General features: G+C 44.9%; 1 protein-coding gene across 1 annotated transcript in view; it reads right to left on the reverse strand.

The window, feature by feature from the left end:
* LOC147733284 (ras-related and estrogen-regulated growth inhibitor-like) overlaps positions 1–17,282 on the reverse strand; it is a 382,108-nt gene that overhangs the window by 19,954 nt on the left and 344,872 nt on the right. Inside the window, exon 3 of the mRNA XM_086957842.1 lies at positions 6,128–6,201. Coding sequence (XP_086813968.1) covers positions 6,128–6,201 — 74 coding nt within the window. The remainder of the gene's footprint in view (positions 1–6,127; positions 6,202–17,282) is intronic.

Consider the following 17,282-nt stretch of genomic DNA (forward strand, 5'->3'; position numbering starts at 1 on the left):
AGAGAAATTAGCATCTTATAACGAGCTCTGTAGCATAGGCTCCTTGACCTATAGAACGTGAGTGTACTTCTTATGAAGTCATCACACGCTGTCACCTTTTCCGGATCTTGCCTGGGGAATGCTAAGTAGAGATGTCACTGTAGTGGTAGTGTAGGGACAGACTAATGTTTTCTATCACAAGCCACAGATGAAGTCTGATCTTGACATGGGGGCAATCATTGCCTGTGTTCTGCTTCTGGAAATTGTTATTCTGTTTATGATTCATCGCATAAAACTAGCTTGTAGGTTTGGATTTGTATTAGCTCCCATGTACTTCTACAACCTCGTTATGATGTGTTTGTACATCCAGTAGTTTTTGGCTCTGTAATAAACCACTAACTTGGAGCTTGGAGTCTGTGATTCTTTAGAGTCATGGGGCCAGATGTACGACGAATGTTTGCATGTGCAAATGGGTTTAAGACCCATTTGCACATGCAAAAGTCTCTGGGCCGTGTACTAACCCTATTTTGCGAGTCACTAATTAAATAGCGACTCGCAAACCTTAACCTTGAAATTGGGATTAGCATGTTCTGCCCTATGGAGTCAGTCAATTGTGATGTTAGTAGTTGTGTCCTATATCCTATACCTTACATCTTCTATCACGTGGAAGACTAGGATTTCATTTGGTGTTCCAAGACCGAGTGATGATGTAAGCACTCATAATAATTCCTATTTTAGCCAAATCAAAGTTTAATAGATCCATGTCATCCTATGTTTACCACTCACTGCCTTCTTGTTTTTGCCGGTGGCTGTGGAGAGGCAATATTCTACAGATCTCCAAAGAAAGACCTTCAATTTTGGAAAACTATGGGGCGTGGGCGTTCGTCCTGGTAGCCTTTGTTGACTGAGAGGCAGAAAATTCAACTCACCTTGAGGGTGATGCCGCATTCCCTGCTGCTGCTGATTCAAGAATGAAGTGGTTGTCCCCAAAAACAGCTGTTCTTCTCCGGCAATCTGAAGGTGTTTGGGACTTTGCATTATTGGTACACAACTGAGGGTTCCTCATCCCTTGTGTGATGTTTGCCAACTCAATCATGTCCTCACTTATGTATGTTCCATGTCTCCCAATGCTATGCATAAATTCTGGTTTGAATTACGAAGAGCGAATACTGAAACTCCTGGAGCACATTCACCATCTAGGCACTGGTCTCACAAGCTGTGACCGTCAATGAGGCCTATTTTGCCATGAAGGGTACTTCCGGGTATATGTGTTGTTGTAGGTGTAATGTGGTAGCCAATGTTCTCTCTTTTTAGTGTCTCCCTCATCAGATGAAACATCAACAATGCAGATCTAACTATCTTCCTCAGTATGTGTTAAATTCCTGGACTGTGTGACAACTTATGTGGCTCTGGAACGGCTGTCTTTTTGTAGCATGTAATTTGAGGTCAGACATGCTTGAAAGTTGCCTGATACCATTGTGGAGTATGTGCCTTGATGACACTTGCATGGTATACCTCTTGATAGTTGTGGAGAAGATTTTTCTGTAAGCTTTTGTGGTGGTTTTCAGGACACAATATTCACAGTGTAGGTTTTGCCTCACAGGCACAGCGAATTCACCTGAAATGTTTTAGAATATTGTATGCCCAAATGGCATTTCAACAGGTAAGGTATGATAATCTCCCAGTTTTGCTGCAGGAGAACAATGGATATATCCTTGAAGCACAAGCATATTTATTCCATGTCTGTATTTGTTATGGCTGGCATTTTTTGCTGCTGTTTAATTATCCTTTCTCAAGTTGCAGGTAAGACGGCGCTTGGACATGATTTGTATTCTTAACTTGAGTTGTCATTTAATCGTCCTTGTTGTTTTGTGTAATCATATATCACCTACGTGTAAATGAGATCGCATTGGTTAGCGTTCTGTTATTTTTTGTCATGGTGGTCTCAATCCTTATTCCTATGTATTTGCTGCATTTCATATGGTAACTTATTGTTATTAAATCCACTTTCCATCGCAAACATCTTGGATAGCACTGTGTATGACTAGTATGTGTTGTGGCAAGACCATGTTGCAGAGAGTTATGATCTGTAAGCTGTGCACATTGGCTGACATGTGCCAATGCCTCTTTACACCCCTGTTGTAGTTTCAATTGATGATATGCCCAGCACCTTATGCTCCAGGGCTCACAGGATGAGGGGTTGAGGTCTGCTTCAACTTGTGCATTCTGCAGTTTCTCTTACCTCCCTGGCACTCTGCAACCCATGTAATTCCACCTCTTTCTTAGATACACCCTGACTTCAGGGCACTAACATTAATCCTCTCCACTTCTTCGAATTGTTGTATGTTTACCTTTCATCCAGTAATACAGGTTTGTAGTGAATAAACTTCACGACTCTAGTAATTCCCTCTACACTGCGCGTCAAGGAAGTTTCCAAGTATTTGGTATCATATTTTGGCAGCTGCCCCCAATATTATATTTTGTTTTACCCTCAAAGATTTGGAGGGGCTATTTTGTTGCCCTCTTCACCCAGATGTCTCTTCATGTGTTTGTAGCACTATTCTGTACATCACTAGTGTGCTGTGTTGCGGTCTACACCACTAGATTTAATCCTGTGTTCTTCATTGGCGCATTTACGTTCTCATCGATGTGATTTGGATTGCTGGAGTCTTTTTTCTTGGCGCATTTGTTCCTACAATAGATGTCACTTCACATCTGTGATTTTCAGTGCCAGTTTTAGCATTGGCAGACTAAATGCTGACTGTAACATGGAATGATGTAAAGTCTGCCGTCATATGAATTTGTGGCAGCAAAATTTGCCCTGGCAAAAATTTCACTGTGCCATGGTGATGGAAGTCTCTTCTAAAGGCATCATTTCATTTACCAGCTACACACATGCTCAATGTATGCTTGGTGCTCTGTTGCTGCTTTCGATAGTTGGAATCTAAATCAGGGCCACAGGCTTTTATTTAGATTTCTTTTTAGATGTTCAGAGGGGAGAGAAAAGTGAGACACACAATTGAGGAGTTGTAGTGGCGGCTCATGGGGCATGAAAGTGGTGTGGCAGTTCAGAGGGAGGCAGCCGACAAGGGGCAGCAAGGGGAAAATAATTTAAAAAATGCTTACCTGTCATCGGCAGCGTCGGTGCTCTTCTGGCCTCTGCTATTCAACTCCCGACATGTGACAGGCTCCCCAACGCCAATCCAAACAATGGTATCATGCTAGTATTACCCAGTATGAGAGCAGCACCATGATTTGTTTGAACGCCCTGGTTAAGCACTCACTAATGGACTTCGACTCTGTGCTTGCCCTCTGACCAGTTGTACAGCACAACTCGGGTGGAGAGATCGAAGTGTGCATGACTGTTTGGCCTGCCTTAGACGGCCGGCCAAACTGTCATGTGCACTTGAAGCAGTGCCATCACTCCTCCTCCTTCTTGCTGCTGTTTCGTGTCAGATTGGACAGCCTTGTCCTGGGCTGCAGGAAGTGAGCGAGGAAAAATGAAATGATAATAACATTTGTCGTTATCATTTTATTTTTCATTGCTGAAAAGCAGTTGGGCAACGCTCCTCCATCTTAGCTGAGAAGCCGCCGCTGAGCTGGGAGATGAGATATACAAAGAAGCTGGGCAAATGTTGGAAAGGCATTGCTTTCTGTCTCTCTGGGATCTGACCTTTGTCTCATTCTGTATGCACTCCCTCGTGTCTACACTACTGGAACTGCAGCATCAAATACCTAGTATACCCCATCTTGCTTTATGACTGCCTCTTCTAGAATCCAGGAATTGCTGTGTCAGCTGCATGGTTGTGCCTCAGTGTGAAATATCTTCTGTTGTGTTCTTGTTGTGACCCACGTAGATTCTTTTGCGATATAATATGTACAATGATGCTGGGGTTAAAACTTAGTGATGGTGTCTAGAATGACAGTGGACTAGGTGTTTGGCGAGATAAGACTCATGGCATCTACTTTGCAGTAGAATGGTCCACTCAGGGCTCGTCTCCTCACTACTTTTGTGGCTCTTTTCCATTTCCCAGTATGGTTCTCCCATTGGCATGTCAGTCACAGCAATCTTTCCTGATTCGTCCCTCAATCTTCCTACTCTCTTACCTTTGAACATCAAAGTCAATGTTTGGCTGCTGATCACTGGTTCTTCATATAAGCACCTTTGGATCACAAACCTACTCACCTTGCCCGAGAACCTTGATACCCTCTCAGGTGTTTAGTGCGCTATGCAAATCAGCATAACAGAACATCCCAGATCATAGCCAGCCGCAGCTGCTGCAGGTAAGAGCAGTGGGGCGGTAGTGCCTGGTTGGGGATTTCGGGAGACGACAATGAGTGGAAAATAAATAAATAATTACTTTTCCCTTGGGGTCGTCTCTTGAAATCCCCCCCCACCGGGCCTTACCGCCCCACCGCAGCGGCTGAACATAGCAGAACATAGCTGTCCAGACTCTTAACATGCATTCTAGGTTTTCCAGCAGTCTCTGGGTGGACTAACAGCAGCATCTTGTGGCTCTACATACTTCTTTTACTTTGCAGTGTCCTCTCTTGGGTATTTCCTCTCGTTTCTTTCCTGTTGATATTTATAATTGTTTTCTTTATTCTAGAGCTGTTCTGGAATCTAAGGGCCTGATTCCGAAAGGTAAACTTGCACTTTAGTGTAAGATTACAATTTTTTTACTATTCACAAACTAATTTTACGAGTACTATCTTTACGACTGTGGAGTCTCCACACTCGTGGTGCAGACTCTGCCACGGTTGAGGAGACTCCGCAGTCGTAAAATTAGTTTGTGAATAGCAACAAAAGTCTTAAACTTACACTAAAGTATACGTTTACCTTTGAGAATTAGGCCCCAGTAGATAGGCGGGGAGGGCAGGCTTGCTTTAGGCTGTAGATTTACCCAGGACATCTCGAAAGTTGGAGAATGCCACATCACTGTGTGCTTGCCTCCTCTTAGTTACATCTTTTGTCAGACATGAGGTCTGATGGCCCTCTCTCCCGATCTGTGAAGAGGACACCGAAGAGAAGCTCTGCAGTCACGCACAGCAGGTTGTAGGCTAAATCTGTCACGGAAGATACTGACAGGAGGAATCGAAAGATAAGTAAAAAAAACTTCACCGAGACAGTCAGGTGGTATAGGGATGAGTACATGGATATAAGAACTTATGTGAGTGCTGGTGCCAAAAACTATACGAGAATGCATTGCCCCCCTTTGAACTAAATCCTTGGAGGAGAGGGCTAACAACCTCCAGGGACCATTCACGAAGCAATTTTCAATCACATAGGAACATTTACGGCTCGAAATGTGACCATTTACTCTAGTCAGCTATCCACACACAAAAAAACAAAAGGGGCAAATGCGTTTACTACTGGGTACAATTTAATTTAAGGGTTTGTGACCTAGCACCTTGTGGATTCCATTCCGACTCTTTCCTACCCTGGAAATTGTCAGAGATTTGCTCCTGAAAAGGGCCGAAGTAAATCCCCTTTAATTGTCGTAAGGGAAATAGAGTCCCCCCAAATCTGTTGGAATGTGGTCTCAGCATGGAAAACGTTTTCCCCAAAGGTTAAAAGAATCAAAAAGATGTGGTGCGTAATTGTATACTGTGTATACTTCCGCACTACGGAAATAGTAACCCTGAAAACAAAACAAACATGGCTTACTTGCTGCTATTTCGGGAATTGCTCTCCCTCACCATTTGTAAAGCTGCATCTGATATGCTCCTGCTGAGCTTTGTGAATAGGAAAACGCTGTACATCTGCACCTGTGTTCAGAAGTACTTTTATGGGTTCAGATGTATGATTCCATGTGTGAATCGGATCCACGGGAGTCAATATGCGCAGATATGAGAGTTTTGGTGTAGATATAATGCAGTATAGTTGCGGTAGTTAGGCCTACAAGTCGCAGCCAGCACTTATTTAAACATTGTTTTCCATGAACAGTATTTCCGAACCGCATTGCATACCACTGTGTTTATACCAGAGAAAGGCTCTAAAAACTCATCTTTTTCCCAGGATAGGCTGAGCTACTGTTTTCATTGAGTACGGGTCAAAGCGCCAGGATGCCCTTGGTGGTGACAGGTTGCGCTATATAAGTATGCCACAATACAATACAATACAATACATATTTGGTGATTACTGTACCTGGCCTGCTGTATCCAGGATTTCAAAATGGACGAACTCCCCGTCTATGGACGCAGTGTGTCTGTAAATCATTTCTGTAGGAAACAAAGAATGTCAGTTGGCTTTTGATCTTCGACAAAGAGAGTGCACAGTACCTTGCATTTGCAAATATCTGCTGTGTATGTAATGTCACCCAGGTGAGGCCGCGCCTCCGTGTGACGTCAGCTCTGTCCTAGACCTCTGTGCACTTGCACAGCTAGCATGCACACATGGCTCGCTGGTATTTAATAAGCAGCATTCCATCGAAAGGAGCAGTGACGGGTTCAGTTTTCTGGAAGTGCTCTAGTGTGGTCGGCCATCTTTGTGTTTACACTATCCCTCTGTGCCAGAATCCTGTGACTGAAGGCCGGGTTGATGGATCTGCGCTTCTGCCCAGTGAACCACACTCTGTGTCTCTTGGTGGGGTTTACGAGGCTCAGAATAAACCTGAGTTCTTATACACTCAGCTGACATGTTGCATCTCTTTGGAAGCCTCAACTTAACATTTTTAATTATTTTGTTTACCCAGATGCGACATGAGAGTTTACAGTACAGAGCTGGTATAATTAATCACCAGGTTGTACACTATTTGGTGGCCAAGACCACCACTCTCTGCGTCATTAGGGATGGACACAGCTTGAAGTCCTGGGCTTTTCCATATTATCCTAATGCATTTTGGGTGTTGTAGTCTTAGTTTGCTTCCACTGAATGGCATGGGGTGACCTGGCCATCTAACATTAGGTGAACATGAGAATGCTAAAAAGGTTGATTCTGTGGTCAGAGAATGACTAAACTGGAGGTTGCAAGAGTACAAGAGTACAGTCTGGTTCGACAACACTCAGGGGCAGTATCGTGAGGAGAATGAGTATCCTGCTATAGGAAATACTATCCCAATATTGATAACTACATTTGTATTGGTAATTGCGCTTGTTTGTTTACTTAGCATGAGGAACAGAAACACTATGCAAAGGTTAACAGTGAAACATGGGAGTTTAACTGGTGTTTGGCAAGAAAAGCGACGTAGCGAAGAGGGCGGAGGACAGTGAGATGTGCCAAGCTGAAACATGATCACCGTGTGCACTATAGATATGAATTGGACCTTAGTGGACGGTGTCAGGGAGACTGGTACTACTCCAATTGAAGGTAAAAGGTTTGAGGGCCTGTCTGATGGTAACAGGGGAAGTGGCAGATTTTAAGTAAGGGTGGGGGCGAGGATGGTGAAAACCAGCTGCGTTCCGTGCAGGTAACAGCGGTGGGGCCGGGTGGGGGGGGGGGATTTCGAGGGACGATGCAGAGGGAAAATTAAATAAATACTAGAAACCAGGCTTGTGGTGAGCTGCAGCATATCTGGAGCTGTTGATTTGAAACTAGTGATGTGTTGCTAAGTTTGTGATCAAATGGTATGAGCTGAATTTATTTAGGGGGGACCACGTACACAGAGTAAGGGGTTTAAGCCATAAATAGATAGGATTTGAAACTGAAGTCAAAAATAAAAAATGATATGTTATTCACAATGAACCAGCATGCCTGGTGTCCAGAGTAAAGGAGGGAGGCATTTCTGCTACGATTGAACTATGTACATTGCTCTCAGTGCTTAGAACTCTGAGAAGGCTGCAGGAAACACGAGGAGAATATTGACTTTCCATGGTGGATATGCGGCCTAAAGCATGAGGAATTAATTAGGGTACAGATCAGACAGACTGGAAGGGTTACTTTGAAACCGGTTGTGTGCTCCAAACATGCAAATCAATAATAAACTATTGGGCTGTGGGAACTTGCCTTAAATTGAGGGTGGTGCTGACGTGATGTGGAAATCATAGCAAATTGTGCCATAGTTTCATCAATGATAGAGGGGCAGGGGGTGATGTCCGCAACCCATATGAAGGGTTTCTAAGTATCTGAACCTCCCAGAATCTACAATCTGCGAAATATTTTTTTTTAAGTAATAGATTTGTCTCCTCCTTACCTCTCTTTCACTGCTCTTTTGCCATCCACTTGCCAGGCTCACTCTAACTTACCTTATGACCCCACCCATTCAGTTTTCAAATTAACGCATGAAGTTAAAACAACATCAAAGCATAGTCTATTGCTTTGTCAGTGCTGATGATAACTACAGAAGAAAACAGGAGTTAAATCTTGAACATGAGTCTGGAAGTACTGAGAAACAGCACATCTCCTGGTTCAACAAAAAACCTCTCTTTAATAAAGCTAGTTCTTTGTTGGGACAGAAAAGTCATCTGCAGGGTAAGAGACAGTAAGAATTGTACACACCTACTGTGAGAGCCCAATTGTACTGTTGTCTGGATCTCTAATGCTGATTTTTTTTTTTTGTCAAGGGCAAACACGGATCATGCGTGTGAGCCATGACATAGGCCTATCTCACAGATTGTGGTCTTATTGGAACAGGATGGGTGCCCAAAGAGCTGCCTTCAAAATGGTGGAAGGCTACCGCCTTCGCCATGAATTTAGCAGTAACAGTGTTGTAATCAGTAGACATGAACAGGTCCTTTTTACCCTGTGTCACTGGAGTGAGGCCTACCGGCTCACTCACCATTTTAGAGTTCCACAGCTTTACACTTAACTCACCCTTGTCCTACATCAGGTAGATGCAGAGTGTTCTGTAGCCCAAGTGTAGTGACTCTGCACTGGATGTATGTGTGCTTGTGAAGTGTAAAGTACAGGGGTAGAGCAGTACTGTGTAGTGAAGGAATGGTTAGTGCATGTATCCCTGCGATGAAACATTACATGACAGATGTAGTGCTGTGTGCAGTACGTGCACAAAAAAAGCATTTGCTAGGTGTATGTGTGCATATGAGAAGTACAATACATGAAGGGTGAAGTGTTGTGCACTATGCACATGGTGAGTGTGTGCGCACTGGCCGTGTGTGTTTGCAAATAGCACACCCAGGTGTAATACAGAAAAGCTAAAGTACTGAGCAGTGCACATGGACTGAATATGTGAGCTGAATGTATGTGTGGCTGTAGCAGCACAATGCATAGAGGAAATCGCACTGGAGAGTATGTGTGCTGTGTTTGTATACCGAGTGCAAGTGTGCCTGCAATGGTGCATTACATGGAGGACCGCGAGTCCCATTTTGGGAAGCCCAGGCCTGCCTAGTGAAGACAAGAGGAGTAGAGGAATCCTCCCCACTTCGGCAGATTTGTGTATTTATGCATTCCTCTGAGTTGGGTGGGACACAAACTAGAGGAAGGGAGAAAGAGCTCCCCCTTTAACCTCATCGCTGCAGATGATATTTTCCTCCTGTGCTGGGCCCCAATGATAATGGGTGTGGTCGTGACGGAACCATTCCGTCATCAGCACAGCTCAACCATGACTGATGACAGAATGGTTCCGTCACCAGCATCGAAGGGGTTAAGGCTGCTCTTTGTTTCAGTAATACATCACAAGAAAGAGGCCTGGGCACATCTCAGGAAATATATGGAGCTGATAAGGAAATCATAAAGAGTAGGGCTGGGAGCTCAGGATTAACCTTTTTATGCAAATATCACTGTTAGTGACATCCAGGTGTGAACACTAGTCATTCCCAGGGGCTGTGTGGTGGGACAATCTGCTTTGGAGTGTTTCCTTCTCTGGCAGGTAGTCCTTCAAGAGGAAAGAAGCAAGTAACCAGATGGACTGTGTGAGAAGAGGAAGTTCTACAAGACTTCTGACTGTGATCAAGACTGGGGACAAAGGCCTGCTAGTCTCCCTGCTGGCTGAGGGGACAACACCTAGGGAAACCAAGATCACCTGCCTGGAGCCTCGATTACCAGCACCCACCTGCTTGCCAAGACCAGTGTGCCCTGTGAGAAAAAGGAGACTGTTGAAGGAAGTGAGGTCGAGTGGAGAGTCCTGCAAAGCGGATTCCCTGAGTGAAGTGTACAGAAATGGCCGTGCAATGATCAAGTTGTTGCACTTGTGCAGGGGCAACCCCCTGCGAATGCCAGGAGGGGTCTACCATGTCCAGAGCCGTGCAGTGAGCCCTTGTGGGAAGTGGCAGGCCTTACCTGCTTTGTGTGATGACCCTGTATGCTAGAGGGGGGCCACTGTTTAATGTATTGTTGCCAGAGCATCAAGACCTGTGTCTGCCTTAATCTGCAACCATGTATTACAGGAGGGGCAGCCATGGTGAGGACGATTACAATGGAGGAGTCGGCGCCTAGGCCAGCAAGTACCGATATAACCCTGTATGTCAAAAGTTTGAGTCGCTTGCTGCTTTGATTGGCCGGTGGAGACTACACACCAATACCTTCCCCTGACTAATCCCCCCGAGGGCCGCGAAGGACTCCGCAGAAGATGTTGCATCCTCGCTGAGCTTTAATCGGGAACCTAAGGATCTAAACACTTCCCTCCCTGTGTGGGGAAAAGTGGCTTACCTCGTGTTCACTGATTAGGAGTAGTTTCATTCTCTGGGAAAAGCTGTCAGAACCTTTTGAGGGAGAGAGCATGCAGCAGCTCGGTGCTGCCTCGTGTTCCACAAGCAGCTCAACTTTTCTAAACAGAGTCAGGACTTGTGATCCCTGACAGAGACGGCACTTGGTGCACCGCTGAACCCTTCCATACTGCAGTAGCTTGTAAGACTTGACCTGGACATATGGGGCCAGAGTGCCTCGCTGCCGCTAGTCCTGCGGCACCATATACACTTTTGACTAATTCTTAAAGAGTCAAAGGGGACCTCATGAGTACGGCCTACTAGTGAGCATTTCCTGGATGTGTCCACTAGGGAATGGAGGAATACCTCCACAAGTAAGGGGGTAGGACAGGGATCTTGCCTAATAACTAGTGGCCAACCTCATGGGGACTGTGTTATTGCTCATGAATGAATTCCTTTGAGTGTGTAGAGTTAGAAATAAAATACTTTTTTTCTCATAAAGGTAAGCATTTGATGGGACATTGATTTATTGACAGCACTGAGTGCACTTTGAGTTATGAGTCAATCAATCAATCAAGAAAGCTTTATTCAATTGCTACATAAGACAATCATAAAAGAACATAGGAGAAAACACATCAATACATGATTTAAAATATTAAAAAATATCATACCAATATAAAAGACACATTAGTGCATAGTCTAAAATAATAAGAGTATCATCTCAGTATGAACAAGATACATAATACATTATAAAATTAAAACGTTATTAAATTCACATGTACTTTATCCAGTGAAAGGATTAAGTAGACAAACAATTCCTATGTCACAAGACTTTCTTCAAATAAGTTACTATTATAAAAGTGCTGTGAGCATTTTCAAGCTGTTGTAATGCAAGTAAAGCAGGCCGGCATTGATGTTTGAGTTATGAGTCATGTTCACTCACCTGTATCTACACTGCCCCCTTCCCACCCATCAAGGGAGCCTTTGGCTCCTCATTCACAGCTACATTTAAGAGTCAATTACAGAAGAGGTACTTGACTCAGCTGCTCAGGATCCATGGTAGGACCTGTGGCCCTATGAAATGGGTTCTGACTTTCTAGTTTTAAATTGTAGTCCTTTCACAAGTATATTGTCTCTACTCTAAAATATAGCAGGTTGTATAAATTACATATTTTCCTCAGGCCTAATCACGGGTGGCCATCATGGGCAGCACCTGTAGCATGTGCTGCACTTGTTAACTGCAGGGCATATTACATCATATTGCTGTTGTACGTCCATCACCTAAATCACACAAACCCTGATGATGGCTTTTAGAAGAGGGGGTGACAGGTCATTATTTTTCCTTTCTCTGTGTCTCTAGACCCATCTAACTGCTGTTGCTCTCACAGTTCTGGTAAATAAGGTCCTTTTAACATATTGTTTTCAAGGAGTTCTGCTGGTAGCCCTTTAGCAAGAGATACTCGTATTTGCATGTAAAAAGATGTCTGTGCCTTCTTACCTACGAGCTGTTTATACCGTGATTGCCTACAAGAAAAAGGACAGAGAGCCAGGAGATATCATTTATTTTGCATTTCACAACTCTGTGCTTTGGCATTGTGACATAGGATACCAGCATATATCGTTTTCAGCCAACAGCTTGTTGCATTGTGGGGCTTGTAGTTTCGCTTTTAACAGTTTGATAATGCGATTAAAACTCCAGCATGTAAAGTGCTATTGGCTAAAATGCCAGAATTGGCTGAATGTGTTATACATGATGTTGAGCCACTTGTCAGCTATGTTTTAAAATTTTACAAAGTTGCCTACTCCATTTCCAAAACTGCTGATGTGACGCGGAAAACTAAAATGATCCCTGCACACATATTATGTGAGGGTTCACCTTTTCACTCACATCATTCATTAAAACAAGCATTGGAAATGTGGATTGATTTTTCTTATGTGTAGCGGAATTTATTTTACCAAGCTTCATAAGACAATAAACGTACAATATAGAATATAGATGGTTGCAGCGGATCCTTCCCTAACGCAAAGTATAAGTGAAGGACACATGATAGTTGGAGAACAAACATCACATGATTCTCTCAAATATACAGGACAGGCACAACACAGGTAGCAAACACACTAAAGAGTGAGTGACAGGCTTTAAAATACTGTTGTATGATTTTATAAAAAACCGACTTGATCGTACAAGAAGTACATAACTCCTGCATGAAACAGCCAAACCCCTTTTGAAATGATGATCGCTCATCAGTGGGGTCCATACATTGCACTGGGAAGCATTCAAAGGTACAACTGTTCTTTGATTGCCTAGTTTGGGTGACAGTAAGTCACTTATGTTGACACTTATGTTCTCCCTTTGTTAAACTGTCAGCCCCGTATTAAAACTGTAAGTGGGTGAGCGAAAAATGTTTTTAGTGGTGTCTCCCTACCACAAGATTAAAAACAGGAGGGCCAAGCAACATATTCTACTTTTCTTTTCCATCAAGAATTTTCGGTGCTCTGATATTGCCCCCTATGGGCTCCGGCGTCTTACACAGGACTGCAGGTATCTTACAAACATGGTGAAGTAATCCCTGCTTCATAGGGCATGTTCACCACCCTCTGAAGGGGTGGTGGGGGTGATGAGGAAAAGTTCTTCTGGTCCTGCGCCTTGAATAGATCTCTCAACATGCTAATGACAAGGCTGTCAGCATGTGCAGCATATTTCACAGGGTGAACCAATGCACCCGCAGTCTGCACTATGCAACAGCCCATGCCCACACTTCCAAGCCACAATCGCAGCTGACTAGGTGAGGGCAGTGGAAGTGTCTAGGCAGTGAGACTGAGTGCAAACTATGTACCTAACACCAAAGCATCTCCTGCCTTGCTATCAGTGTCTATAGTGCAATGGAAGTGAGGCAGTGTTGACCAGGGCCCATACATTTTTGCGGCCCCATGTGTGTTTTAGTCTCTCTGGAAAAGCAGCACCATTAAGGCTGAGGGGAATGGTTCTAATCTCAGCATGGACCTCCTGCCATGCTGCAAGTGCCGCTGAGTGCCACTCAAATGTGATGATCATGGAAAAGGAGGCACAGTGAAGACAAGAAATTGCATGAAGTCACATTATTTGGTCAAGATTTGAAACTGGGATGCAATGTGCAATTCAGATCCTAGATGGATATCACATTCTTTTCTCCTTCTGCCCTCATGACAATTGTATTAGTGACATAAGAGAGAAGTTGGGCGTCTCCTCTTCCAAGCTTTTCACAGAACATGTGTATTTGTAAAGCACATGTTCGCCCAGAAGGGTATCTTAGTGTTGAATAACAGATGTTTATTGTTATCCAACTCAATGGCACTCCTTGTATCAATCTCAGAAAGATGAATGGCTGTGTAGACCCACCGGGATTTAAACGTTTCACCATGAGGGTGAACAGAGGCCCCTACAGTGGAGCATTAGTCCACTAAGCCACCAGACACAGCTTTCACTGTTGTTATATGTGCAGCAACATTATGGACTATTACACTATACACCAGAGACATTTTTGTACAGTGCAGATACTGAACTGAGTTATTTCAAGGAGCTCTCAGATGTGATGACCACTGAGAAAGAGGCAGAGGGACGAAAATGTATTAGCCAAGGCACACAATTTAGTCAAGCTGGGAAGCTATTTTTGAAACCAAGGTCTCTGGGCCTGGGCCCTCCAAGTAGCTTTGCCCGGGTTTGCAAGCTTCATAGCATAGGGACAGCAAGGCAGCAGCAATGCAAACTTCCCTGCTTCACATCATAGGGACAGCATGGCAGCAGCAATGCAAGCTTCCCTGCTTCACAGCATAGGGACAGCATGGCAGCAGCAATGCAAGCTTCCCTGCTTCACAGCATAGGGACAGCATGGCAGCAGCAATGCAAGCTTCACAGCATAGGGACAGCATGACAGCAGCAATGCAACCTTCACAGCATAGGGACAGCATGGCAGCAGCAATGCAAGCTTCCCTGCTTCACATCATAGGGACAGCATGGCAGCAGCAATGCAAGGTTCCCTGCTTCACAGCATAGGGACAGCATGGCAGCAGCAATGCAAGCTTCACAGCATAGGGACAGCATGACAGCAGCAATGCAACCTTCACAGCATAGGGACAGCATGACAGCACAGCATAGGGACAGCATGGCAGCAGCAATGCAAGCTTCACAGCATAGGGACAGCATGACAGCAGCAATGCAACCTTCAAAGCATAGGGACAGCATGACAGCAGCAATGCAAGCTTCACAGCATAGGGACAGCATGGCAGCAGCAATGCAAGCTTCCCTGCTTCACAGCATAGGGACAGCATGGCAGCAGCAATGCAAGCTTCCCTGCTTCACAGCATAGGGACAGCATGGCAGCAGCAATGCAAGCTTCACAGCATAGGGACAGCATGACAGCAGCAATGCAACCTTCACAGCATAGGGACAGCATGGCAGCAGCAATGCAAGCTTCCCTGCTTCACATCATAGGGACAGCATGGCAGCAGCAATGCAAGGTTCCCTGCTTCACAGCATAGGGACAGCATGGCAGCAGCAATGCAAGCTTCACAGCATAGGGACAGCATGACAGCAGCAATGCAACCTTCACAGCATAGGGACAGCATGACAGCACAGCATAGGGACAGCATGGCAGCAGCAATGCAAGCTTCACAGCATAGGGACAGCATGACAGCAGCAATGCAACCTTCACAGCATAGGGACAGCATGACAGCAGCAATGCAAGCTTCACAGCATAGGGACAGCATGGCAGCAGCAATGCAAGCTTCCCTGCTTCACAGCATAGGGACAGCATGGCAGCAGCAATGCAAGCTTCACAGCATAGGGACAGCAAGGCAGCAGCAATGCAAGCTTCACTGCTTCACAGCATAGGGACAGCATGGCAGCAGCAATGCAAGCTTCCCTGCTTCACAGCATAGGGACAGCACGGCAGCAGCAATGCAAGCTTCACAGCATAAGGAAAGCATGGCAGCGGCAATGCAAGCTTCACAGCATAGGGACAGCAAGGCAGCAGCAATGCAAGCGTCCCTGCTTCACAGCATAGGGAAGCATGGCAGCAGCAATGCAAGCTTCACAGCATAGGGACAGCATGACAGCAGCAATGCAACCTTCACAGCATAGGGACAGCATGACAGCACAGCATAGGGACAGCATGGCAGCAGCAATGCAAGCTTCACAGCATAGGGACAGCATGACAGCAGCAATGCAAGTTTCACAGCATAAGGACAGCATGGCAGCAGCAATGCAAGCTTCACAGCATAAGGACAGCATGACAGCAGCAATGCAAGCTTCACAGCATAGGGACAGCAAGACAGCAGCAATGCAATCTTCACTGCTTCACAGGATATGGACAGCATGGCAACATCAATGCAAGCTTCACAGCATAAGGACAGCATGACAGCAGCAATGCAAGCTTCACAGCATAGGGACAGCAAGGCAGCAGCAATTCAAGCTTCACTGCTTCACAGGATAAGGACAGCATGGCAACATCAATGCAAGCTTCACAGCATAGGGACAGCATGGCAGCAGCAATGCAAGCTTCACAGCATAGGGACAGCATGGCAGCAGCAAAGCAAGTTTCCCTTTCTCACTAAAGGTAGTAAGCACAATCTTCCATTTCTCACAGAGCGGATCCAGCAGGGCAGATTTGGACAAGTTTTTATAGCCATCAGAACATGCACACTTTTGGCATGAGTAAAATGCAATTTAGAAGACAGATCTCTAGAGAGGCTGCTTAACCCACTGAGAGGAGGATGAGTGAGTTAATGTGCACGTTTCAGCACCATTCTCACTTACGTGATAGTCCACATCAGCACTCTGACAGACACGCCGTTTGAATTGATTCTTTATTTTCCATGGATTGAGAAATTGCAGTAAGCTAGTAGTTAAGAGTTATTTGAGGTAGCCTCGTCACGGCCCAGGTAACCAGCCTACAGACAGGCACGCAGGTCCCTTCGAAAAGATTTTGAATGCGTGCATCAGGCTCTGTGAATCCCAGCCTCGGTGCGGCACCTGTTCAAGGTTTGAGGGCTGACATTGGCCTGAAGTGCTCTTTAAATAGGTCAGTGCGCTTTGAATAGCAGCACAGGACACTTTGATTTGACGGAGTACATATTGTGCAACCTAAAGATGGTCTTATGAAGCAGCACCAATAGTTGAATTCTTCAAAGGCAAATTTTTAATTGACTTCTCCCTTTTTTTTTTGCAAACATGTATTTTCTCGCCACATTTCATGAACAATAACACGCTCCTGTGACAACATGTCTAACGCATTGGAAATTTCTAGTAAGTTACACACCAAAAACAGGCCATCTGTCAAGCAGAGCTGGCTTATGTTCCTCAACGAGATCTTTTGATGGTTCATTCAAGGGTAAGACGCATTTCAGAAGCGGCCCTCATGTTTCCATTGATAGATTGTGGACAGGGGGAAAGGGTAGGAGCCGACAGCCTGCATGGCGTGGGTCATTCCACTCACACCTGAGCGAGCGCGACTGAAGTCCCGCATTCCCGGCAGGGGCTGAGGCGTACAGCGCGCCTTCCCTCATGGAACCTGGGGTACCCTCAGGCAGCACTTCCGAAAGTGCCATCTGTGCAGATTGACACGAGATGAAAGAGTCATTCTGCCTCAGTTTCACTTGTTTTCAAAATGACCTTATCTCTCTCCGTAGCAATTCCCACATTGCTGTCTTTTTAACAGATCTGATGTTTTCATATCATTATCATTATTTTTTGTACACATTTTACAAATATTGAATACTATTTTATG

Source organism: Lissotriton vulgaris, chromosome 2_1 (genome assembly GCF_964263255.1).
Source record: "Lissotriton vulgaris chromosome 2_1, aLisVul1.2, whole genome shotgun sequence".
Taxonomy (NCBI): Eukaryota; Metazoa; Chordata; class Amphibia; order Caudata; family Salamandridae; genus Lissotriton; species Lissotriton vulgaris.